This window comes from Myodes glareolus, chromosome 17, assembly GCF_982192425.1.
Source record: "Myodes glareolus chromosome 17, mMyoGla1.1, whole genome shotgun sequence".
In the NCBI taxonomy this organism is placed as follows: Eukaryota; Metazoa; Chordata; class Mammalia; order Rodentia; family Cricetidae; genus Myodes; species Myodes glareolus.
Window position 1 is genome coordinate 28,171,849 of NC_142042.1, and position 26,844 is coordinate 28,198,692.

Genomic DNA, 26,844 nt, shown 5'->3' on the forward strand with positions numbered 1-26,844 from the left:
CACCGGCTGGTGCTGCTCAGGAGTGCTGCCCATATCAGCGGCCCTATGCATAGGCCTGTTCACAACTGGATGAACTACTGGAATTTGATGGACTCTGTAGAAGGTAGAGGTTGCCCTCTGAAATCAGACAGACCCTTTAAGGCTCCATTTTGTCCTCAGGCCCTTCCTGTCCCTGCCTCTGAGAGCTAAGAAGGGAGCCACTTTGCTCCACCACAAGTCTCCACCTTCATACTCTCATCAGACCCAGAAGCAGTGACCTGGGACAGCAATCCTCTCTGTAACAGAGTTGAAGGAAATCAAAGGGAAACATTCTTAACCACCAAGCCATCTCTTCAGCCCCTGGATTATTTATTTCATATCAGTAGCATCTTTCAATCCTCAGTGATTAAGAGCACTGGATGATTTTCCAGAGAACCCCGGGTTCAATTCCCAGTAACCACATGGCCACTCTGTAATGGTTGGTCCTGTCCCTTTAAGAGACAAGCTCCACCCACTCCCTCTCCCCTCCATCAAGGCAACCAGATCTTTCCTTTCCTTTCTGTCTCTCTCCCTTCTTCCCACTCCTCCCCTTCCCTCTCCTCTCTCTCTTTCTGTCTCTCTGTCTCTCTGCTCTTCTTCCTTCTCCACTTCCCCCTTTCTCCTCCATAACCCACTAAATAAATACCAACCTCACCCTTCATGGCATGCCTATCCATCTTTGTCTCTCACCTGCCACACAGCTCCCTGCCTGGGACCTGCTGCCTTTGTGGCCCGCCTTGGTCTCATGCCCACTGCCGCCACTCGGGAACCTGCGGCATTTTATTTTTACCATAACATTTGGTCCTTGTAATTCGACCAGGCTCTCTCCACGTTCCCTACGGTCTGCAGATAGGCAGGCTGAGGACACGTGGAACCCTGGGCTCTAGAACCAGGTTTCTTTATGTCAGTTCTGCATTCTATCTGCCCGAACACTGACCTCTACACACATCAGCAGCTTTGGTGATGAGTTTTCCCCTTCCAGTCAGCCAACCACAGCCTTCACGGCTACGGTTGAGACTTTCACTGACATTCATCTCTGGTTGCTCCCCATAGCTAAAAACCTGACCAGACTACCCAGGGTTGGTCCTCCTGAGCTAACATTGCACATGCTGTACAGTGTACTCAATTTGGGGCCCAGGAACCCTCATATTTTTTTCTCCTTTTTTTTTTCTTTTCTTTTGGACCACTTGTAAGTGGTCCCTGCCATGAGAGACCACTCAGAGCCTCTAGCCTCTGGCTTCCAAGTAGCCTGTACCCAGAATAAGTCAGTTAAGGATCCCGTGCATTTTTATTTACCGGCACCCCACCCCCCCACATACCCCCCCTCCCCCGTGCATTTTTATGAGAGCTTGGCTTGCTCACTTAGCCACAAGGCACACCCTTGCTTTGTCTACTAGAGAACACATCTCTTATCAGGGTGGCTGCCATCACCCCACCTTTGAGAGAAGAGATTCAATTGGAGCAGCAAGTAATTCATATTCAAAGTCAAGAAGGCAGCCCCTTCTTCAGAATGTCTTTCCTTAGCCCAGGGCCACTTGTAATGAAGATACCTTAGCAATGTGTTCTTTTATGACAGTCCAAGCAGTTTACCTTACAATTCAAGTCATATGTTACTCAAAAGATAAACATCATCAGTCAATGGCCAGGATGGCCGAACACTTTGAGGCCATCACAACATTTCCAGTATTCATAGGCATTTAAAGAGACAGCCAAGGCTTTCTGGGATCCGCCTGCACACCTATTAATTTTCAGTGTAAGTAAAAGGTCCCAAGAGACAGTTCTTTCTACTTTGCCTTTCCCATCCTCTCTGATTCTACAATGAAAGATTTGAAAACATTTAAGAAATAATTAAGAAGAAAACATTATCAAGAATAACTTTTATTAAGAGATCTTTCAAAAATACTCCAGAATATAAGCTGAGGAGGAGGTGTTAGGGACTAAACAGCAAACCTGACAGCATATAGTGTTCTGACTTGCCCCACTAAATCCATCTTTTCTAGAATTCATAGCAAAAGATGACATTTGTTACAACTGGCTTATGAAAAGGGAGTGTTGTGTTTCTTAATATTGTTCATATCACAATACTGAGATGTCCTGGGTTGTCCCTGAAGAGAAGTACCAGCTGGCGGTCCCAACTGTACAACTGTACACTTGGAGGCCTTGTTACCATAGCAACACAATGCATTCTATCTCAGAAGGCTCTAGAGAAACACCACCTTATGGTTATTAAAATAGTGAAACAGTAGTTACTTCCTCTTGGCATAAGTGCATATTTGAAATTTCAAAGTAAATAATACATCTAATTATTTATATTTCAAGATAATGTTGGAAGGTTCTTACAATAAATTTTACATTTGCTCTCATTTTTATTGTTACGTACAGCTATGAAAACCAAGTCACACAGTCTTCAAGCTTTTCTTGCCGTTTTGGGGGAGCCACTGACAGCGAGGTCCATGAAGGCAAGCATGCTGTCCTCTCTACTTATTCCCAGTCCTGAGCATGCTCTTCTCTCTACTTCTTCCCACCCTCCACTCCTTCCCACTGTGAGGTTTTAAAATCAAAACACAGTCAAGAAGGTCTTACAATGACCCATTCCAAAAATAAGGTGGTTTCAAGGAGGTGAGCGCATGTTCTTTGTCCTTCATTGTCGTCTGCCCACCGGCTTCAGGAGCTTCCTTACAGATCTGTTTTTTCTTCATAACGGCACCAACATGCGGCTCGCTGGCTGTCCAGGTATGGCTTGCAGCCCAAATGTATGACACTGTCAAACAGGAGCTCCACCGTTGTTTCACACGCTGCAGAGTCAAGACATGTCATCACTGTTGGGGAGGAGCCAAACACGCTCTGTTCTCACCTCTATATCTGGTGTAGCCACACCCTTCAGTGTAGTGGTACTGCATTTGTATTTTAATAAATAACTCTTGCCTGACGATCAGAGAGTAAAACAGTTACCCTGGTCAGCCTTACAGACCAGGCAGTGGTAACACACACCTCTGATCCCAATAGCCACACTACTTTGCCATAGAAACCAGGCGGTAGTGGTGCACACCTTTAATCCCAAAACTAGAGAGGAATATAAGACGACAGCTCTCAGTCCGTCTCATTCTGAGGATTCCTGGAGGCAGGATCACCATTTTCAGACTGAGGTACAGGTAAGAGCCAGTGGCTCTTCAAGTTTAACCTTAATATCTATCTCTGGGTTTTTATTAATGGTGCTATACCTCGGTGTGCAGTCAAACATGTAGAAGGTCAAAGTCATCCCAGTCCCTCACACCAGCAACACACCATACAGATTCCATTTCATACATATATATTATATTTCATATGTATATGAATGTATGCTCCATTTCAATTGTTCAGAACAATTTTTTATAGACAAATAATAACCTTTAGGAAACACAAATGGGGTCATCAGTGTTAGTTTTTGTTTTAGCTGAGAAATGTAACCCCAATAATGATGTCTGACAATGGCAGAGTTTACATGGCAAGGAAGGATCTGCTGCTGCTGCTGCTGGAGAGGGAGGCTGGGGCCTCTAACAGGCTAAGCACATGCTGTACCCTCGGTCTTAGAAAGACGCTTTAAAGAGAAACCTCCGGCTGGAGACTGACTCTGGGCAAAGGCACTAGGACAGAACCATCCCCCATGGGCTGTGTCCTCTGACCTCCACATGTGTTGTGGTCTATGTGCATGCACGCACACACACAGATTTAATAATTTTTTTTAAAAAAAGTAAATAAAAAATCTCAGAAACCTCAAGGTATCACTATGACCAGCAGCTCCTAAGAACTGATCACATGTATTGAAGATGCTCATACTAAATGGTACTCATTCTCTTTCTTTGACCAATTCTAAACTTTGGCTTCAGGATAGGTGCTCATGGGAATCCAAAGTAGTTTCTCCTGGTATGTTTAAAATTTTTTAAGACTATAATAAAGCTACCAACTTACCTTTCCAATTCTAAGAAACCTCAGACATGCTACATTCACAGAGCTAAACCACTAAACAGCTTTCAGCAGCCCAAACAACCTTTTTCAAATATTGCCACGAAGGAAGAATCTTGTGCTAAATCTTGTGCTTTTTAAAGTTTTCCAAAAGACTGTGCCATTCTGAGCACAAAACCAGAGAAATGCACACTGAACTGCAGGGCATACTGAGAGAAAATCACTTGGCTCCACTTCTCTGTCTCTTTGAGGGAAAAACCAAGGTTCATTTTGTTACTGTAGCCAAAAGCAGGCTAGTGGGTGAAAGGGCGAATTCAGGCTTCCTCTGCTGCAGAGACCTCTTCCCGGACAGGTTTTTCTGGGATTTCAGAATCAGATCTACAGCATTAGACAGTCTAAAGCAGGCAATAGCCAGCGTGTGAGCTCAAAGTCAGTCAATCAAGGCAGGCCTACTTGGGACAAATTCCCTGAAAGACACAGGCATCCTGTGCAGCACTTGTGGGTTTTTTTTTTTTTGTGAGCACCCAAACAAAAACATGAATACATTATCTAGCACAATATTTTAAGGAAAATACATAAAAATGTTACTTTTCTTTCCTGCCTTTTTGTTTGTTTGTTTTTCAAGACAAGATTTCTCTATAGTTTTGAAGCCTGTCCTGGAACTTGTTCTGTAGATCAGGTTGGCCTCGAACTCACAGAGATCTGCCTGCCTCTGCCTCCCAAGTGCTGCGATTAAAGGCTGCACCACCACTGCCTGGCTTCTTCCCTGCCTTCCTCTTTGCCATTTCTGACTTTATTGCAGAGCACATTCTTTGGCTTTCCAGTGGAAAGTCTTACAAATGCTCCTACTTGAACAGACATTTCTATTTCCACAGATGTTTCTGCTCGGCTTAGGACAAGGCTGACTGGAGGCTGGGACTTCAGCGAGGCAGTCGTTGTGAGTCGTCCTCTGCTCTAGGGAGGATGGGTGCTTTACTAACGCACCCATGTCCCTGTAAGTCACACCAACAAGCTTACTGGTTCACCATGCTAGACTGCGGTGGAATCATTTCCACTGCCCTGTTTTTGTTACATGCCATAGCTGGATAGTAAGCACTATTGCTGGGCTTTATAAGACATGATGAAATCGGGTTGGGAGCAGTCTGGAAGTTTCTTCCCTGACGGCTAACATAGGCAGGCCAGAACGTGATAGCTTGCTAGGGAAGTATTGTCAAAAACTGTTCAGCTTTAGTATAACTCTCTATGTTAATGCCACCAACATGCCATGTAAGATGTGCCCGCTGATGCACTATGGTATAGTTATTATGGGCAGAACCAAGTACTTTCTGATCAGATTTAAGGCCTGTCACACACAGGGAATTCATGTTCAGTATGCAAGCCAAGGCAAAACCTTGGGGGAAATTGCAGGCTGCACAGTGAAGAGCAATACTGTTTTGTTAAATAGACGTGATGTGCTTGTTAAATTGCCAGTTACATGCTCATTCTTGTCGATGCCCACAGAGTTTTGCTGCTGTGTGCTTTGTTCATGGAGGAAGGCTTATTTTTACAGTGAGTACTGCTTACTGTTGAGTCATAACTGGTCAAACGCTGAGGATACGTATCTACTGTCATGGCCTAGAGACCCACTCAGAAAAGAATTGCCCCTCCTTACCCTGGACGTTCTGAGAGAGCCCTAGAGTCTTCTGCACGTCCCGGCAGATCTTGGAGAGGCAGTACTGGAACTCCTCATCACAGTCGTTCTTGCTCTTCCCACAGGTCTCGTAGCACCTGTCGTGCTGGTTGCAGCACTTTGTCAGGGACGGGATGCCGATGTTCAGCTGTGAGAGGCGTTTCCATGGATTACTGTCAGTGAGATGCAAACCTCCCAGCCTGGTGATGCGTTCAAACGGACTTCACAGAAACAAATGACGACTGCAGCAGGCACCCCCCATTTCCAGGTCTCCTGTAAATCTTCCTGTGTTAGAGTCTCCCAGCTCTCCTGACCCATCCTTAGCCACGCGGCTGTTTCAGCCATACCACACTCCCCTCCATCTTGCAACGTGAGAGCTAACTGTCAGTAACTTTCACAACTTTTAACTGTCCAAAACACAATGCACAACTTGCTTGCTGACTTTGTTTCTGTGAGCACGTGTGTGAAGAACAGGGCCACAGGAGGGCAGCCAGAGGAGGGTGTGGGATGTCTTCCTCTATTGCTATCTGCCTCATACCCTGAGACAAAGTCTCTCACTGAACCTGGACCACTCTTTTGTCTACAGATTATCTAGAGAGCTCTCAGGATCTGCCTGTCTCCATCCTTCAACACTAGGGTCACAGGCCCACGTGGCTATGCCTGGCTTGTATGTTGGTGTGGGGGATTCGAACTCAAGTCCCCATCCTGTACAGACGCAGTCTCTTCCAGCGAGCCATCTCCCTAGCACCCCCACCCAAGGCACAGCTTTGAAAGTAACAAACACGCCCAAGAGCATTAAAAGACTTCTCCAGGGCCTAAACAACTATGATCTTAGAATATTTCAGAGTATTTTGTCTCCCTCTCCAAAGAAATGTACTTTCTGTGAAATGTTGCAGAAAATTCTTAACTGCCTATGATTCAAATGGTTTATTATTATTTTAAGCTTTAAGCATTTCTCCATTTGCCAGAGATAGCATTACCTTAAATTTATAATTTATCTTTAAGTTATTTCAATTAACTTACACAACCCTCACAGATAGGAGTTGTTTTCATAAACACACCCTCTACCTGTGGCTGCTGGCCTGTCTAGTCTCCCCAATAACAACTGTGTAATGCCTACACTGGCACCCCTATTAGCCCCAGTTTTATACAGAAGGAGTGACTGAGCTGCCCTTTCTCCCTTAGCGGTGGGACTTTGCACTTTACGTTTTCAAGTTCTATTTGTGATACTTATAAAATACTGTTTATGAGATATCTATACAAGGTAAAAATAAATCATTATTTTAGATCCATTTAGTATTGCTTAGTTGTTAAATGTGTTTTATCAGAACCTAATAAACACAATTATTACAGTAAGCAAAATTATTTGTGAGCTTGAAGACACACTTAAGTCTTGCATTACTAAAAATATTAAACTAACAGTCACAAAACTTATCAAAGAAAAAAAGTTATTTACATGAACACCGAACAGTGGAGAGCCACATCCATTTGGTGGGGACGGTTTAAATCCGTAACGTGGAAGAGGCTTCGATCCTATGTAAAATACAAAGGTTGTCATATTTAGTTTAAAATATGGAAGAAATAAAATACATATTTGTAAGGTATACAATGTGCTGGACTAGCCTTGAAGATATTCACTATTGAGTTGGACCAAACATAAGGAACGATGCATTTATTTTGATGAGTATTAGAAGGGCTGATCATGGAACTACTTTTAGTTCTTGTGTGAAGAATGTAGAACATATGCAAACATGTGCACACATACACACATGTGCAGCATTCATGAAGGTGGTTACCGTTTATAAGCATACCCTGTCGAAACATGCAATAGCTTATCCTGGACCACTGGAGAGTTCAAAGGTGTACATGATACAACATCACATGTGTGAACAATCAGCACAGCTACAGCCCACTCTAAGAAAGACGAGGTTATGATAGTTTCAGTATGCTATCAGGTATTGTAGGACCATCCATTCTGACTCCATTAGAAATAGTCTGCAGCCAACTATTTCATAAATGCAACTAATAAGAAAGTCTGTTTCTAACCACCCAGTTTATAGCATTTTGTTGTAGCAGCCCAAACAGAATAATATTCACTTTTTCCAGTGATACTACTAACCTGTATTTTCTAACACACCACATAATCAATCTGCCTTCTTCATTTATTATGTGCTTCTTCATAAGGAAATGTAACCCTGAGGCAGGACGTTTTCTATTGTACATACCCATGCCTAGCATAGTTTCTGGCATGTAATTACATTCTCAATGGCTGCTTGTTGACAAATGGTCAAATCAATGAACATTGGGTAGATTCAGAAGATTAATCCCTATCGCAACTGTAACATTCATTAAAAATTCATAGGCACTACTGCTGTTTGCTTTTCAGCCTTTTAAGTTTCCTGGGCCTTCATTCACTGGCCTCCAAAGGTTGAACACATCTAGCTTGTTACATCTCTTTAAATGTAGCAGCCAGGGGCCATCAAGATAGCGTAGCTGGTAAAATATGATACCCAACTTAATTACCTGAGTTCAGTTCCCCCACAACCCACATGACAAAGAGAACAGATTATCATGAGTGGTCCTCTTGACCCCCACATGCACACCATGGAAGGCATGCACCCATACACATACATCAAAGCATCATACACATACGAATAAATAAATATAAACTGTAAAATGTGGCGCCCCAAACTTAATGCCATTTTATATGATGGACCCTTTTTGAACAATAGAACATTCATTTTAACACAGCTTACGGAAGCTATATCTCAGGGCTAAACGATTAAATGGTAGCAGTACAAAGAAAGTACTTTCAAAAATTGAGATTTAAAAATATCTACTCCTAGTCAGGCATGGTTGGTGCAAGCCTTTAATCTCAGCACTCTGGAGGCAGAAGTTGGAGGATTTCTCTGAATTGAAGGTCAGTCTGGTTTACGTAGTGAGTTCCAGGTCAGCCAGGGCTACATGGACCCTGTCTCAAAAAAGTCAAAGCATATATAAATATCTACGTCTAGAACTTCAGCACTTCTGAAATTAGTTTTTTAGACCAGTTACAGAATCTATTCTGTTGGCTTTACTTAGTAATCCCCCATTGTTCCATTCACGACTATTTTTTTTTTAAAGATTTATTTGTTAGCAAGGAAGTCAGGACCACGAGGGGTGCGTCCACCCACTGAGACGGTGGGACTGATCTAATGGGAGCTCACCAAGGCCAGCTGGACTGGGAGTGATGGAGCATGTGATCAAACTGGACACTCTAAATGTGGCTGGCAATGAAGGCTGACTGAGAAGCCAAGGACAATGGCACTGGGTTTTGATTCTACTGCATGGACTGACTTTGTGGGAGCCTGGTTTGTTTGGATGCTCACCTTTACAGACCTGTATGGAGCGGGGAGGACCTTGGTCTTCCCACGGGGCAGGGAACCCTGACTGCTCTTAGGACTAAAGAGGGAGTGGGAGGTGTGGAGGTGGGGGAAAGGGAGGCGGGGAGGAGGTGGGAATTTTTAATAAATAAATAAATTAATTAATTAAGAAAAAATTTATTTGTTTAGTAGGTATACAACATTCTGCCTGCATGTATGACTGACTGCACGCCAGAAGAGGGCAGCAGATCTCATTCTAGATGGTTGTGAGCCACCAAGTGGTTGCTGGGAATTAAACTCAGGACCTCTGGAATAGCAGCCACTGCTCTTAACCTCTGAGCCATCTCTCCAGCCTCTCATCCATGATTGTTTAACGAACTTTATATCTAGAGCTATTTGCCTAGTGCTGCCTGGAGTCATAAACCTGAGCCACAGATATTAATCTGGACTGAGGCAAGCAGCATCTTGCTATAGATGAATCCTCTCTGGCAGCAGGGATGATGTTATCAATCTGAACCCTTGGGACACCTCTCAGCCAGTCATGACTTTGCTTAAGTCAAGTGTCTGCTAGTTTACTGTTCCCATGGGCCTATCATGAGAAACTACACATTTTTATCTATGGTTAAAAGCCCTGCATAGAAGGCAGATGATGCCTTGTTCGTTTTCATTTCCTTCCTTCCTTCCTTCCTTCCTTCCTTCCTTCCTTCCTTCCTTCCTTCCTTCCTTCCTTCCTTCCTTTCTTTCTCTCTAGCACTGGGAATTGACTAAATTCAAGGCTTTGTAAATTGTGAATGTGAGGCCAGTGTTCTAGCCTGGGCTATACCTCCAGCCCAGGCTATTTCCTGCTGTTAATATCAGTAGCCACGGTAATTGTTTAAAGGAGGTTTTTTTGGCTTACACTTTGGGTCCAAAGTTCAGGAGTTGCAGCTAGCTATGGCCTTTTTGCCGGCTTCATCCTCAGAAAGGGCAGGGCATCATATGACTGGAGAGCAGAAGGGGAGAAACCAGCCAAACAGGCTTTTACTGCACGCTCAGTCACAAGACAACCCCATCGATCCGTGAAGTAGACGCAGACCGATCAATTCATGAGGGCAGAGTCCCTTGTATCTCAAAAAGGCTTCACCTCTTAGTCCTACACCTTTTAATGGAGATGAAATTTCAGTTTTAAATGGGACAAGTCGTACTCTAAAAAGTACGAAATTGGAAGGAAGGCAAAACTGGCAGTGTTCTTTGGAAACACACTCCAGTTCCTTAAGCACAGTAGAAAGCTTTCTCTTGAATGGGTTTTAACAGTGAGTGGTTTCAAACGCTTACAAACCTCCAAAGCAGCCATTCTCAAGCTGTGGGTCACAACCCCCGTGTGGCTGACAACCCCTTCCCAGGGGGTCACATATCAGATATCCTGCATATCAGATACTTACATTATGATTAATAACAGCAGTAAAATTACAGTCATGAAATAGCAGCAAAGATAATTTTATGGTTGGGCTCACCACAACATGAGGAACTGTATTTAAGGGTCGCAGCATTAGGAAGGTTGAGAACCACTGGTGTAGAGATATATATTAGTCAATGAGCCCAAGTATTAATAAAAGCATTACAAATACACTACAGTGAGTTCAGAAAAAAAAGGCATTGGCTATACACAGCTTTTCCAGGTTAACAACTGTTTTAAATTTAGAAACACATCACGTAAAAACCTGTCAGGAAGCTGAAGGAAAACAGGCCGGGCTTAGCATTCGAAAATGACAGCTTATCCTATGTTCCTGTGTATTCAGAAGACATGTGCATTCCCCTTCCCACCTGCAAGTCTACAGACATGAGCGCCATTCATGCCCAAACATTCCCACCCTCAGACAGCTGATACAAAGCAAAAGAAAATGAAGGTAATTGAAGGCTTCTAGTATCCTCTTAACTGTCTACCTGTTTTTATAACTAGGAATGTATGTCCTTTTCTGTTCATCCAGCAATGCTCTGTCTTTCCTTCTCTTTGCACCTTCTCTAGTTTTTCTCCATTCCCCATGGATAGAAATGCTTCCTGACGGCTCGATGGCGTCGTGGCAGTGACCTAACGTAGGCATGTAAGTATCCCACCAGTACATGGACGCACTTTCTTCTTAAAGGACAATTACTGCCGAGCAAGAGCATGATCAGAAGCAAATGAAGTGAGGAAAAAGTCCCAAGGAAACACGCCTACCCTGCAGACGCAGAAGAGGGGGGCGGGGAGCAGAGACGGTAGAGAAGCTCCATGGCAAAGTGCCAAGGTGACAGTGTAGGGCTGCCCCTCAGAGGGAAACTGACGACACTGAGTAGGAAAGACCCACATCTGCCGGATATGAGACACCGGAAGGAATACTGGGGTAAATCTGGGCATGACCCCTAATGTCTGCACTGAAAGGGGCATGTGAGGTTAGCCTGGGGTCTCTTCAGAACAACCCTTGACGTCATTTATCTCACAGCCTGCCCAGCTCACCCCATATAAAAACAGCATCTTTGTGTCTCTATCTGCCATGCACACCAGGGTTGGTTGTTTTCTTTCTGATGTTTCTGAACCAGGTTACCAGAACAGTTTCTATGAGAACAGCTTTGTCCTCCGTTCCTAGAAGATATCTAACAGGTAATGAACGCCCAAGAAATCATTAGATGAGAAATATGGGAAACACTCTGCCAAAATGAAAAGGCTTTTTTTCAATAAAACAGACAAGCCTACCACGAACATTAGAGGACAGCTCAGCGTTTTAAAGTTCTAAATTCACCTGTAAATTAAAGTATTATTTCAAGGTTTGAAAGATGGGTCTGGAGGCAAAAGCTCTTCCCCTGCTAACCTGATGACCTGAGTTTGATCCCTAGATCCCACATGGAAAGGAGAGAGCCACTTCCCAAATGCTGTCCTCCGACCTCCACATGTACACCATGGCATGTTCATGTGTGCTCTCTCTCTCTATTTGTACCTCCTCCCTCCCAATAAAATTACATGAACACATATTCAATACAAAGTTAAACTTAAGAATTAATTAGCCGGGCAGCAGTGGCGCACACTTTTAATCCCAGCACGTGGGAGGCAGAGGCAAATGGATTTCAGTGAGTTTCAGGCTGGTCTACAAAGTGAGTTCCAGGACAGTCAATAATGTTATACAGAGAAACCCTGTCTTGAAAAATAAATAAAACCAAAAAAATTTAAAAGATAATTATTTAGAACAAATTATATAGAAAGCTACTTATTAAAAATAGACTTGATTCATGAGCTGTATAGAGTTGGCTCAGCAACTTGCTTCTCTTGCAGGGGACCTAGAATTAGTTCCTAGCACCAGACAGAGGCCCACAACAGCCTGTAACTCAGCTCCAGGGTCGATGCTCTCTTCTGGTCTCAATAGGCACTACATGCATGTGATGAACATACCTACACACAGCAAAACACTCACACACATAAGATAAAATAAAATAAAAAATACTGAGCCAAGTCAGGTGCCAAATTAAGTATTAATACTATTTAAAATATCTCTATAAGTGGTGTTATGAGATGATGAACATGAAAACTTAAACATTTCTACTGTTACTGGCTTTTACAGAGCAACAGAAGTTCATTAACAGAAGGACCACACTTAGCGTCAAACCACAACATCATGAGGTGCTGTGGCCACGGCTCCCCAGATTCCATAAGCAGACACAGAAAACTAAGAAAAGAAAGAAATAGAAGGAAGAACTAAACCCAAGTGTACACCTGCATGGGAAGGTCGTTCATTACTTGTCCCATTTGACATAACCTAGTGGCTCTCAACCTGTGGGTCATGACCCTCTGGAGGTCAAATGCACATTTACATTACAATTCATAACAGCAGCAAAATTATAGTTACGAAGTACCACAAAATAATTGTATGGTTGAGGGTCACCACAGCACGAGGAACTGAATAAAAGGGTCGCAGCATCAGGAAAGCTGAGAACCGCTGACCTAAGTCATAAACATCTTACTGTTTTCTCATCTCTCCATGCATCGAAAACCCGAGCGTTTACAGGAATTGAGAAACTTACCATGCTCTCTTCCTCCCTTTCACCCCACCCCACTCCCACATTATTTTTTTTCAAATTTGATATAAATACTCTCAAACAGACTCACTCATCTCGCCTGAGAGAAAACGAAGCAGGTGAGACCCTTAGAGATGGTCACTGGGTCACACAAAGATCCTACCACTGCAAATACAGGACGGACAGCAGGGACTCCCAACCTGCTAGACACTTGAAACCTAAAGCATCCATCTCCATGTGGCCCTGAGAGTAACTCTCCATCCACCGGAGGCCACCCAACATCTTCATTCTTAGGACTCCTAGAAGCTGATGGCTTCATTCCTTCTTCGTTAAAAATTAGGCAATCAGAACCTAACGTGTGCCCACTTCCTACCTCCATCTACTAACAGGGGTGCTGCCTGCTCCTGACCAGGCTCTCCCTGTGCACGCTAGAAACCACTTTTCACAGGCAAGGACATGCCGCCAGTGTTCCCCTCCGCTCCCCTACGCTCTCCCCTCCACCCCCTTCGCTATCATTTTCTGCCCTAGTCACAAGCACTGCCAAACCAACCGCAAATCCTATAGGCTCTTCCTTCAAAGTCTACCGCAAATCCAACCCTCGCTCATCACTCCACCTCCTCCCAGATTAGACAGACTCACTGCCACCTTTTGTCTGGACTGTGCACACAGCAGCCTAGCTTCATACTGGCTTTCCTACCTCCATGGATGCTTAATTCTCAGTACAACACTTAGAGGCTCCTGTTAGCGAATATAAAACTAAAGGAATGAACAACTTATTCAAAATTCTAAAAACACTTTAGAAGCTATTTTTTCCTCTATTTTTCAACAGAAATGGAAAACTTTTCTCCCTTAATTTCCTTTTGATGTCAGGGAGAAAAAAAAAGCTAAGGGCTGCAAAGCTGGCTCAAGTGGGTAAGGGTGGTTGTTATGAAACACTGAGCTAGAGTAGAGTTCAAATCCCTAGCACCCAGTAAATGGCTGGGCAGAGAAGTGTATGCCTGCAACCCCAGTGTCGGAAGACAGAGATAGGCAGATGCCTGGAGCTCACTGGCGGGCTACCTTAGGCATATCAGTGTACTTGCTTTCAGAGAGAGACATTGTCCTAAGGGAGCAAGGTGAAGAGTAACCGAGAAAGTCAGTCAACAATCTCTCTCGGCCTCTACATGTGCCCAGCACTAAACACCCACTTGCATGCACCACACACATGCATACATACGTGGGCATTCACAGGTAAAAGAAAAATGGCAAACATAAAATTGTTCCTCACATAACTCACGAAGGTGTTTCCCCATCCAAGGGAAGATGACCCAAAGGGAAGAAGTGTGCGCACCACTAAGCTCCCAAGGACAGGGAAGCTACACGGATGCGCACACATGTGCTGCATTCGACAGTTCTTGTCCTACCTAAGAGCTTGGTAGCAAATTTTGTGAGCATTGAAGGAAATGAAAACAAGAAAGAGGAAAGTTTAAAGCAGCCTTTTCGGAGGGATAGCATCGGTCTGAGATTCTCTCAATGTAAGCAACTCTACAGCTGTTTATGAGGACCGTACCTTTGAGGCCTTCCTTGTCTCTGTGAAGAGCAGCTGTATCTTTCTGTTGCCACAGGCAGCACCCTCAGGATCACACTGACTGGCCTTTCTATGGTCCTGTCCTCTGCAACTGTGTACTCACTGGGACAATCTTGCCCTGATTACCACCAAGCACTCTTGCTACTTTCCAATCCTGAGACGTTCTTCTGTCCTGGAGCATCCTATCTCAGGGGCAAATGGCTCCCAGTACTTCCCAGTACCAAATGGCAGTCTTCCATTTATGTTCAGGAAGTTTATTGTTTCAAGGCATGGCTCACAGCACATCAGTGAGTACACAACGACTTACAGTCTGCTTTTCCCCCCCAGAACGGAAGCTCCAGGGATGAATCCCCAGTCTATCAACCCCTGACATGTGGTCAAGACTAATATTTGCATAATGGTCCGGAATTAAGTTAGAACTTTTGCCTTAGCAAAGTTATCATTTAATCTTTGTTACCCGCGAAGTACCCCAATACATTTTACTAGAGCAAAAATATTCTTCTTGGGGCTGGAGAGATGGCTCAGCAGTTAAGGGCACTGATTGCTCTTGCAGAGGTCCTGAGTTCAATTCCCAGCAACCACATGGTGGCTTACAACTCTCTGTAATGAGATCTGGTGCCCTCTTCTGGCCTGCAGGCAGGATACTGTATACATAAATAAATAAATCTTTAAAAAAATATTCTTCTTGGTGCCCACTGGTGGAAATCTATCCTAACAGTTTGAATTGCCAAACAGAAGTCCCATCCCCTCAAAAAAAATGCTAAAAAAACCCTCAAAATAAACAACAACAAAAAACAAAAACAAAACCCCCAAGCACCCAAATCGCTGCCTTGAGTGCTGATTGTATTACTATCCACACTACCATGAAGCAAGTTCTTAGATTCAAATAGAAAGTTTCAAACTGTGAAAGGCGTGAGCTAAAAACTACAATACGGACAGAGCATAAGGAAGAGAAGCCACGGATATCCAAGGAAAGAAAGCTACAAAGCACAGATGGTGGGTGTCATCATCCCAGCACCTAGCAGGCTGAGGCAGGGGATCAAGAGTTCAAGGCTAGCCTCAGCTACACCTGAGACTCAAAAACCAAAGCAAAACAAAACCTCAAGTTTTAGTGCACTGTTTTCTAGCAGTTGGCAGAACTCTTTAAATCCAGTACACCTCCCTCAAAAGCCAAGTACACCAAATATCTGTACAAAAGTCACAATTTATTTTTCTTAGCTTTGCAGGATAACAAACAAACGTCACTTAAGATAAACTGATGGCTTTAAAATTTTCGTTTGGCTTTTTTTGCTCAGCTGACTACATTACAAGATATTTGTGTGTGTTTCCGCCTGAGCTAAAATCAGTATGTTCCACTTCACTTCTAGAGTTCGTACATCAATCAGTGAGTTCTTAGGCAACTCTGTGCAATCGCCGGAAAAGAAAATGGGGAGGGAGGGCGGGAAAAACATCAGAAGTAATGGAGAGCCAGACCGTGCACTCTGGCGACCTGTCACGTTTGTTCCCAGATTGCTCAATCCCAAGGACAGCACGCTCCAAGCGCTGCTCACTCTTTCCACACCCGAGGACGCCGGCAAGGTCTGCCTGGCACCTGTTCCCCCATCACCCTGTCCTCGTGTGTTTCTCCATTCTTCTGCCCGCACTTGTCCCTCCATCCCCCTGGTCTGCACCTGTGGTCCTATCCTCCTGTCTGGCACCTGTCCCCCATCCCCCTGCCCGCTTCTGTGCTCCCATCCCTCTGCCCTGCACCTGTCTTCCATCCCCGTCCCGCATCTGTCCCCCCCATTCCTCCCGCCCCGCACCTGTCCCCCCTACTTCCTGCCCCGCACCTATCCCGCTATTTCCCCTCTCCCCGCACCTGTCCCCCATTCCCTCCACCCCGCACCTGTCCTCCCCCCCCCGCGCCGCCCCTGTCCCCCTATTTGCCCCGCCCCGTACCTGTCCCCCACCCCTGCCCCGCTCCTGTCCCCTATTTCCCCCCGCCCCGCACCTGTCCCCCTATCCCCCGCCTCGTCCCTCATCCCCCGCACCGTCGCGGCACTTGTACTGGCAGAGCCCGTCCTCGCCGCCCAGCAGGTCGAGCGCGGCGTTGAGGTACGTGTCGATCTTGTGGATGCCGTTGCGGATGGTCTTGAGGGTGGCCCTCCAGTCGGTGGTCTGGTCCTGTTCCTGGCCTCGAGCGGCGGCCAGCAGGAGCAGGAGCAGGAGCAGGAGCGCGGGCCCCCGGGCGGGCACGGGCCGCGGGGTCACCATCTAGCTGCGCGGCCAGGCGGCCGGGCTGGGCAGCGGCGCGCGCTCCGGCTCAGGTCCCGGCCTCCTCCGCGCTCGCGGGGGCGCGCGCCGTCACTCAGCTGCGCGGAGGGGCGGGCCGGCGGGGGCGCGCGCCGCTCACCCAAGCCGCGTCCTGCACAGTGCGCCTGCGCAGGAGCGTGGGAGCCGGGAGAGGGAGCAGGCGATTTCCTCGCCCACGTGGCCCCTGGAACGCTCCCGGTAACTTTCCGTCCTACCTCTGTGGGGTCATAAAAACCCCGGTCTGTGCCCTAGACGTTTCCGTTGCTTTGGTTCAGCACCGTAGTGAGCTGCGCCACAACGAAGGACGACCGCAGCGGCACAGCCTGCCTTTGGGTCCCTGCCGTCATGGCCAGGGGTCCAGTGCAGGGGCTTGTTTGAGCATGTGACTGCCACGTACACTACAGAACTTGGGTCCTCATGGGGACCTCATAACCTGCTGCAGTCTTAGCACTGTAAGTGGCTTGTCCGTCTGAGGGTCGTTGAGAACGGACCCCTTTCTCAAACAGAGCCGTGGTTCTCAACTTTCCTAATGTTGTGACCCTTTAATACAGCTCATGTTGTGGAGACCACCCCCAACCATAAAATTATTTAGTTGTCTACTTCATCATTGTAGTTTACTACTTTTATGAATCGGAATGTAAACAGCAATCCGAGTTGCGGTCCGACCCACGGTTGAGAACCGCTGAGCTAGCACACTTCCTCTAGTGCCTCTGTCTGATTTCGAGAAAGAGGAAATTCACAATCACCCCTTCTTAAAATTCTAAATACCTTAGTGAAAGGATAACCATAGATTAGGAAGAGAGGATGTAGACAAGGCAGAGATCATTGGATGTCGCTCTAGGAAACAGTGGCTGAGAGCTGATCTCTGAGATTTCAACCAGCTTTACCACCAGAATTTTAAAGGAAGGCTTGGCTCATTTAATTCTTCTACCAGAGAGGTATCCTGTTCTAGGAATATGTCTCCCACAACGCGACAGAAAGCAGTAGGTTATGTGGGAGCAACCCTTTTCATTTCTGATTTTGTTAATTTGGATATTCTCTCTCTGCCTTTTGGTTTGTTTGGATGAAGATTTGTCTATTTTGTTGATTTTCTCGAATCACTAAGTCTTTATCTCATTGATTCTTTGTATTATTTTCTTTATTTCTATTTTGATGATTTCAGCTCTCAATTTGATTATTTCCTGCCATCTAGTTCTCTGGGTTGAGTTTGCTTCTTTTTGTCCTAAAGTTTTCAGATGTTCTGCTAATTCACTAGTGTGGGATTTCCCCAGCTTCTTTACATAGGCATTTAGTGCTATGAACTTTCCTCTTAACGGTGCTTTCATTGTGTCCCATAAATTGGGTATGTTGTGTGGTCACTTTCATTGAATTTTAGGAAGTCTTTAATTTCTCTCTTTATTTCTTCCTTCATACATTGATGGTTCAGTCCATCACTTCTACTTTCCACAAGCAGATGTCTTCCACACATAGTCCCACAGCTGTAACAGCTCTCCACTAGCATCTGGTTGCTACCATGAGTTCACGGCAGATTTTTTAAAGTTGTTAATGCAGAACAGACAATCAAGTACCTCCTTTTTGTCCTCCTCATTGTTTGACCAAGCCAGTTTTTGGAGGAGGATGGGACACGAACCCAGTTGAAGACAGTTGTCTCCACTGACTGCTTTGTAATGGCAGCATTGATTTTAAAACAAATCCTAAAGTTAGTTAATGCTGATTCACTGAACATTTCTGAATTAAGAGCAAGAGAAGACAGGTAAGGACCTGTGCTAATGCTGAGTCTGGAAGCCTTCCTTTAAAGGAGCTGCACCTCTGCTTGCCTCTAGCAAACAGAGCTCACCAGAGAAAATGCTGCTCCCAAGAAGTTGTGCTTAACTCTGTTCTTTTGTATTTAGAATTCCTTCCTAAGCTCTCTCAAGTTTTATATGAATGTAGTTGGCCCATATTGGTGCACCATTTGGAGACGGAAACTGTGCTTGCTTTTCCAGCCGCTCAGACCCAAATAATTACACAGAAACTTTTAATCATAACACTGTTTGGCCAATAGCTTAGGCATATTTCTATCTAACTCTTACATCTTAAATTAACCCATTTCTATTCATCTGTGTTCCACCACAAGGGTGTGGTTTACTGGTAAAGGTTCCAGGAGCGGTTGTCTCCTTCGGCAGCTACATGGCGTCTCCCTGATGCCACCTACTTACTCTATCTCTGTTCGAATGTCAAAACAGCTTTATTTATTTACCAATGGTAATAAAACATATTCACAACATACAGAGGGAAACTCCCATATCATTTGTACAGACAGGATCTTGCCCCATTCAATCTGAGGATTTGTAGAGATAGGCTCACCCACTCAGTCTGAGGATTTGTAGAGGAAAGAACTAGTGACTGCTCTGCTTCTCTGGTCTTTTAGGATTAACCCCTATATCTGACTCTCGGTTTTTATTAAGACCAATTAGAAATTGTGCTACATTTGGGTGAGCTTATCGGTGACCCAGCTGCCGTAACTGCTCCTCCATGTTCCTGTAAGGAACCCCAGTGTGTTCGTTGATTCAGTGATGTGGGTAGGATCATTTCTTTGGTCTTCAGTTGGTGTCCCATTTAGGATGATAGATGCTTGTGTATGGCTCCCTGGGGTTAAAAAAAAAAATCCCAAAATACAGATGGAAAACAAGACACAAAGAAAATAATAAATCACCCAAGGTTTAATGTCATAGGTGACAAATGGGAGCTGGAACAACCTCCAATTGTATCACTTAACTATCTCAACCTTTACTGTAGTTAAAACATCATCTTTGCCCGAAGAGCTAATCTAGTCACAATTTCTATAAACAAAATATGTAGGTCGCAGGTGTAGCTGAGTGGTACTAACTCTGAAGAACAAACAAAAAACAAGCCTTGTATGCTTAAGCAGGATGTTTATTATATTACACAACAGAATTCTAAAATGACATAAACTTTGAAGAAGTCTTGCGAACTGGCCGGTAAGACTTGCTTCTTGCTAGCTCTGAGAACTCATTACACAGTTTCCGTTTTAATTAAAACCTGACTCCTGAATTAACAAATGTAGAAAAGAGGCCACAGCTTCAGACATTGTGTTGAGAAATAAGGGCTCTTCCCACATAATTGCTAATCCAGTCGAAATAATTCGCTACTCTGGTGTAAACACCTGGGAATTCTGGTTTTCCGCAGTTTTCACCCCAGCTCACAATGCCCCAAACGTAAGTCACATCGTTGACGTCCTGGCAGACCAAGGGACCGCCAGAGTCCCCTTTGCAGGCATCGATGGACCCATCTTCGGTACCTAAGAAAGAAAACCACAGTTCCTTCCCATTGGTCAGGGCCACCGTGCCTCTTTGTGCCTCTCACACTGATGCATGGAGAGACTTCCCTGGCAGGAAATAGCGGGCTGCCCCAGGATCCCTCTTGGAACTGCGGATGGAGACGCAGCATAGGAAATAATAATTTGTAAACCTGTTTGCTTCCCTAAGTTAGCATAGTCTTCCTGCTTGGCGTCTGTACTTGACAGCAGGGTGTGAGGAGACCCAGTTGTAAACTGGAAGTGTCAGAAGCAGACTGATGCAATGCATAGCCCAGGTTACCCACTTGGCACTTACCTGCACACTGCATTTCCTTTTCATGGTAGCGGGTTGGGTAAAACTTCGAACAGTTGCCTATCAGCTTCACTTGGCCCCACCTAAGTGAGTAGACCTTTTGGTTATCTACACAAAGGGAGAAAACAGACATTTAGGAGCCACACATGAGAAAGCTAAATAAAAGTGGTTATAACTTAGTAAAACGCTAAGAAGATAAATGAAAATACATTACTAATGGCTACATATATTAATCACTGAGGATACTTCCTTAGCATGTTTATGTCATATTCTCTTCATAGCCTTAGGTTCTACAATTATCTTTCTAAATTTCAATGAACGGCGAGGGAAGGTGCCTGAAATCACAGTCATTTAGTAAAGAGCGAGTCCTGTGTGTGGTCCTAACCTGTTGCTGGGTGCGGCAGGGGCGTTGCAGGGATGACAGTGATGGACCTGTCTCATGCACATCCTTGACATCTTTTCTTACAGCTAGTAATTTCCTTGAAATTACTATTGGAGAGAAAGCAGCCGTGGAGAGGTTAGAAGCTGAAGCTGTCAGTGTGTACATGTTTCTGTGCTTGAGGAAGTAAGGGCCTTTTTAAGTGCTCTGAAGCAGTGAACGGGGAGATAAAAAGTTCTGTCACATTTAAGTGAGAATTTGCGGACCTGAACAGCTTTGGTCTGTGGGGGGAGAAGGGTCAAGTACTACTGCCTGATGGACCATGGAGGAAGAGACGCATAAGCTCACAGGGAAGATGGATGGGGTAGGGAGTGAGACTTTGTCCCATCTCCCCTCTTCTGTTTTCCAGCTCACAGCATTTTCATGATGGAGTTTTCCATTATCTGCTTACTGGCTACCCAGAGTTCCAAGAGCTCAGGGATTAGGCCTACCTCATTCCTCACCAACATCCAGAATCTTCTTATACAATGTTGTTGCGTAATAAATACTTAATGTAATTAGTGACTGCGTAAAAATCACAGTAATTTAATGACAAACATCTTGCAAATGTCTGATGTCCAATTACTCTCCTCACTGTGTCTTGCAGGAGGTCCATTTGAAATAAAACTGTTTAATACCTCTCTAGGTCAAAAATGAAGCAAATCTTACTGGCCTCAAGGATGGTCTTGAACTCCTGAGCCACCTGCTTCTCCTTCTGGAATTATACGTGTGCACTATCACAAGAACACACTTGGTTTCTTGTTTTCAGTCCTGCGGATCAAACCCAGGAACTTGCCCATGCTAGACAAGGGCTCTAGAATCAAGTGATAGCTCCTGTCTTATGTGGTCCTTCTGACAATGGCGTTCTGAGCTCATCAGGCAGCCCTCCCTGGACGGGCACTCACTTTTCTCTACCTAATATTGTGGCTTCCACAATTTCTAACCCCAATTCCACCCCCAGAGGTAAAGCATATACCTTTCTCTCGGCCCCATCCAGAGATGATGCATTTGTGATTCGGCTGGAATAGATATGGAGACCATGGGACACAGGCAGGGACAGAATGAGGGAGCTCACATTCTTTCTTGCCCGGAGATTTTTTCATTTCAATCAAAGCTATGTCATTTTGGTAGGTGCGTCCATTATAGTTTTCATGAACAATCACTCTGTTCACTCTCTGAACTTTCAACTGAGAGTTAAGTTTCTGCCAGTCTAATAATGCCGCCCATATTTGGTAATGCTGATGTCTGCTGGGTCTGTCAGAGAAAGCAAAGGGAAATGACATATAGCAAGAAAAAGGTATGGATTTTGATACTTCATCTTTATATTCTTCCGTTTGAAGGATGATTTTCAATTTCTGAATGTTTTTATCCTTGTTGGTATGAAGCTGTATAAAATTAAATTTAATTAGGGCAGGATTTGCTGTGTGGTAAATGGAGAGAGCGATCATTGCCCAACTGTTCCTATGATCTCATTATCCAACCTTTCCAAATAAGTACGTCACAAAATGGATTGTCCGTAAGCAAAAAAACTTGAACATGTATACCATCTTCTTAAAGTATATGTAGCACAAAGGGAACAGAATTTATCTTCCTATAACAACTCAGCCAATCCCAGTACAGTTCAACAACAACGTCCTAGGAGATAATATAATGTTTAGATGATTTATTTATACCTAAGTGTTCTGAGAGTGCTGTCACCCTCATTATTTTTGGGTTGTATCATAGGCTCTGGGATCATAACTATTTCTTGAAGATTAGCTCTGTTTATATGGCTTACTGGGCACATATATAGTGTTTACCAAGTACATAGACAAGGTGTTGTACCGGGCACCAGGGTGCAGAGTTAGCAAAACCAGAAATCATCTAGAAAACAAGCATCACCAAATGGGTGATCACAACAATGACGAGGTTTATCCTGCAAGAAGGGAGAGGAGTGGACAGGAAAAAAAAAAAAACTTTTAAAATTTAGCAGGAGGGCTTTGACTGAGAGCCTTCCAGGGAGATTCCATAAGGAGATAAAGGGTTGACTTGAGATCTCAGTAAAGAGCAGTATTCACTAGATAAAAGAGTCAAGGGAGATCATTTCAGAAGGTTCATCGCATGAAGGTCCCTTCACACAAGGGAGCAATTGCTTTGGAGCATCTGAAGAAGCCAGTCCGGAGGGGGCGGATCAACGTGCAGGGGGTGGTACTGTGTGTGCAGTGGGATGTGACTGGTGAGGGAGAGGAAGGCCAAATCGCATAAGGCCTTAGAAGATTTCTGTGTGTTGACATTTTGTTTAGGTGCTTCTCTAGAGAGGACTGCAAAGCCCTTGAATTGACGCAGCTACACAGTGGAGAACAGACAGGCAGGACGGCGGATCAGCAGATAGATGGACTGCGTGCAGGTAAGCGATTAGAGGCAAGTCATGTGATCCAGATGGCAAGTAGAAGCAGGGTGATGGTGAAGGAGATAAGGTTTGAAAAGTGAGCAGTGAAAAATTAACCTTAAGAACGCCTTTGCCTGAAGGCTGAGAGCCTGAAATATGAGGATTCTTAGATTTCCAACTGTGCTAACCACAGAAATAGTGTTTCTTAAGACAGGAAACACTGGAACAAAACAGTATTAAGAGAAGTGGCAAAGTGGCATATAAACTAGGCCTTGGACATTTGGAATTCGATGTCTCTCTCTCTCTCTCTTGTGTGTGTGTGTGCTCATGTATGTGTGTGGCGGGGCAAATGTATTTTCAGGTGCACACGTGTGTGTGTGCATTGTAGACCAGAGATCAGTCCTGGGTATGGTTCCTCGGGCACTGCCCACCTTGTTTTTATGGCGAGGTCTCTCATTGGCCTGCAACTCACCAAGAAGGTCAGGCTGGCTGGCCAGCAAGCCCCAAAAGAGCTCTCCTCCCAGTGCTGGTATGAGAAGTACATGCCCACTACACCCAGCTTTAAAAATCTGTAATATAGGTTCTGCAGCTTAGGACCGCATGCTTCTATAGCAAGCAATTAACTGACTGAGCCATCTCTCCTGCTCTCAATATAGTTACCAGTGATGGAGCCGGGAACTGTGGGTGGCTGTGGCTACAGTCAGAGGTTGGAAGGAAGGCTCACGTGTGGTTACCATTTAGCCACCTTCGAGTGGGATTTTGGACTGCATAGGAAGAATGGGTAAGAGGTGAAGAGGAAGCCAAGCTGAACCCTGAACGCCAACTGTTGAGTGGCACTGAATGCAAGCCCAGAAGAAACCTAGCAGACAGTTGAGGAGGGCCAGCGGGAGGGCCAGGGAGGAGCAGGGGCATGCTGTGTGCAGAAACTAAGAGAGAAGCCTTAGTTTAAGTTCTTAAGCTAAGAAGAGGGGCTTGCTGTTTCAACCCACCAGGATTTTCCAAAGTGTCATTCAACACACGCTTCCTTGTTGAGTGTCAACGCCCCCTTTCAGCAAGTTAGGCCACCTGCAAAGTCGCTAAGGAGGCATTCATCTTAGTTGCAATGAGGTGTGGGATGATGTCCTGGCTCTGCTGACTGACTGGTTACATAGTTTCAGTTAAGATATTCTTTAGCTTCTCTGTCCAGTAGGCTGATCTGCAAACTGGGAGGAATCCTAGTTACCCTTTAGGACTGCTGAGAACACTGACCAAGGTAACCTGTGAACGTGCCTGACCTAGGCCCGGTCTGCAAGCAGTGCTCACTGAGCAACCCTGCATCCACTCTAACGCCCAAGCCGAGGCGAGACTCCTGACCTCTGCCTTTTTGCTGGTTGACATTGATTTGTCAATCAACATCTTTGGAGGACTGCAGTCCCATCACTATTATGGGCGGGATTTTATCTGCTGCATTGTGGATGTCCTGAGCCCCACTGTGACTGTGTTTGGAGACAGTGCTTTTAATCAGGTAATGAAGGTTTAATGAGGTCGTAAGAGTTGGGTTTTAATCCAATAGGACAGGGGTCTTCATGGGAGAAAGAGAAGTCTTAGGCTGTATGTGCGTAGAGGAGAGGTTACTGAAGGGCACAGAGGGAAGGGAGCACATACAAGCCAAGAGAAACTCCAGGAACTCCCAGTGCCGCACATTGGTCTTTGACTCCCAGCCTCCAGAATGGTGAGAAAGTGAATCTGTGCTTCTAAAGCCAACTGGTCTGGGGTGTTTGTCAGCCAACTAATACAGCCTCTCATAATGCTCCTCGTAGAGCCTGTGCCCGACTTGTACTTCTCACTTGTCACACACCAAACCTGAAGCCACCTTATGCCTACCCTGTTTCTCTGTCCTCAGAATTAGAAAACCCCACCAAAGGGGTCCACGGTGTGACTGGCCTTCCTCTGACTCTCTCACAGATGGCCTGCTGCACTTCAGGGATCTTCCCAGCAGCAACACCAATGCTACCCCACCTGGCACAGTGCCTTGGCTTTCAAAGCAGCTTTGAGTCGTGGACATGTGTGAATAATTTATCCAGGCTCAGTGAGGCAGCCAATGAGGGGTCAGTATATCAGATAAATAGCACTGAGCTTTGGATATTTTCTTTATTGCCTAAAGCACACATTAAATTCATTTAAGGGCATGTGGATTTGAAAAAGTCATCTGTGATTGTGGACTAATGTCCTTGTTAAGGAAAGCTCAGAGGGGATGCCAGGTTGCTGTCACGCCTTAGTCATAAAACTCATAAATTCTTCTGAACAGTTTTGTCCTAACACAACACAAATAAGCCAAATCAAGTCATTCGGTATCTAAGCTCTGTCCTCACCAGGACACAGTAGGTTCTGAGGGACTGGTCTCTACAGCCCAGGTCATGAATACCTGAAAAATACCTCCTGAAACAGAGTAGAATAATTTCTCATATAAGAGAATCACCACCTCTATCATTTATTTCTCATGTTTCAAGACATCTAAAACACACGGAAGACGTTTTTACCTGACGCAGTGTGCAGCGGTCAGAACCCAGCAGCCGCCGATGTAAATTCCCCCGCAGGTGATTCTCTCGCCGTCCTTGATTGCCACCTGCCACGGGAAGTCTCCCTGGGAGAGACGTGTGTGGTTACTGCTCTTCTACTGGACGGCGTCACCAACAGGCAGCCCCAGGACATGTCCCATGAGCACACCGTGCCCTTGTTTTTGTCTGACTCAGGCCGATCCTTGGAGGAACTGAGATTTTCACACAGCCTTACCACCTTTGCTGGCTCCCCTCCGACCACTCTTTTCCTTCGGGTGTGTGTGTTCTTTTTGACTCCACAGGACAGTTTAGGTAACAGGGACCTCAGCCGTTGTCTTTCTTCAGGAAAGGAAGGGATTGGATCATTATTTTCCTGAAACCATTGTCTTGTGGATAAACAGTCTTGGTTCTCTCTCTCTCTCTCTCTCTCTCTCTCTCTCTCTCTCTGTGTGTGTGTGTGTGTGAGAGAGAGAGAGAGAGAGAGAGAGAGAGAGAGAGAGAGAGAGAGATGTTTATACAGGTGCATAAAGACATGTCTATTTGAGACTAGAGGTCAAACATCAGATGCCTTCCTCAATCACTTTCAACCCCATTTTTTGAGACAGTCCCTCACTAAACCTGGGATTCACTAATTGACTGGGCTGGCTAGTCAGTGAGCTCCAATGATCTGCCCACCTTTTTCACCCCTGCACTGCAATTACAGACATGGACCACCACCAGACTTTTTACATGGGTGTTGGGCTCTGAACTCAGGTTGCTCTACTTGTGAATAGATTATATATGGAATACATGTATACATAGCATATAGTATATATGTAATACATGCAGACATAGTTTATAGTATATATGCAACACATATATACATGTTGTATAGAATATATGTAATATATACATACATAGTATATAGTGCATATGTGATAATGCTTACATTATATAGTCTATATGTAATACATACATATTATATAGTATATTGCTGTGGGAGTACCTTCTGCTGCTTCAGCCAATAGTCGCTGAAGCACGAGCCCACAGTGCTGCGG

At 44.9% G+C, this 26,844-nt stretch overlaps 2 protein-coding genes across 5 annotated transcripts in view; both read right to left on the reverse strand.

Annotated features, from left to right (window-relative positions):
* Positions 1-1,880: 1,880 nt before the first annotated feature.
* Positions 1,881-16,878, reverse strand: Pla2g12a (phospholipase A2 group XIIA). Its single transcript, XM_085677717.2, has 4 exons — positions 16,612-16,878; positions 7,086-7,162; positions 5,612-5,777; positions 1,881-2,813 (listed from the first exon to the last, which is right to left on the reverse strand). The coding sequence occupies exons 1-4, from the start codon at positions 16,832-16,834 to the stop codon at positions 2,695-2,697; spliced, it is 585 nt and encodes a 194-aa protein (XP_085533843.2). The 5' UTR covers positions 16,835-16,878; the 3' UTR covers positions 1,881-2,694.
* Positions 16,879-19,768: 2,890 nt separating this feature from the next.
* The window catches only part of Cfi (complement factor I), a 48,757-nt gene continuing 41,681 nt past the window's right edge, over positions 19,769-26,844 (reverse strand). For all 4 annotated transcript variants that reach the window (XM_087897581.1, XM_087897579.1, XM_087897580.1 and 1 more), the window contains 5 exons: positions 26,043-26,146; positions 25,790-25,893; positions 21,879-22,156; positions 20,488-20,592; positions 19,769-20,174 (listed from right to left, as the gene is read on the reverse strand). In XM_087897581.1, coding sequence (XP_087753707.1) covers positions 19,957-20,174; positions 20,488-20,592; positions 21,879-22,156; positions 25,790-25,893; positions 26,043-26,146 — 809 coding nt within the window. In that variant the 3' untranslated portion in view covers positions 19,769-19,956. The remainder of the gene's footprint in view (positions 20,175-20,487; positions 20,593-21,878; positions 22,157-25,789; positions 25,894-26,042; positions 26,147-26,844) is intronic.

Bases quoted from the DNA above. Each gene is read 5' to 3' on its own strand.
- Pla2g12a (XM_085677717.2), bottom strand. From the start codon at position 16,834: ATGGTGACCCCGCGGCCCGTGCCCGCCCGGGGGCCCGCGCTCCTGCTC. The intron at 5,778-7,085 runs GTAAATAACTTT...CGCCTCTCACAG, and splicing joins CTCCACTGTTCGGTGTTCAT to CTGAACATCGGCATCCCGTC. The intron at 2,814-5,611 runs GTAAGGAGGGGC...TTGACTCTGCAG, and splicing joins GCTCTCTCAGAACGTCCAGG to CGTGTGAAACAACGGTGGAG.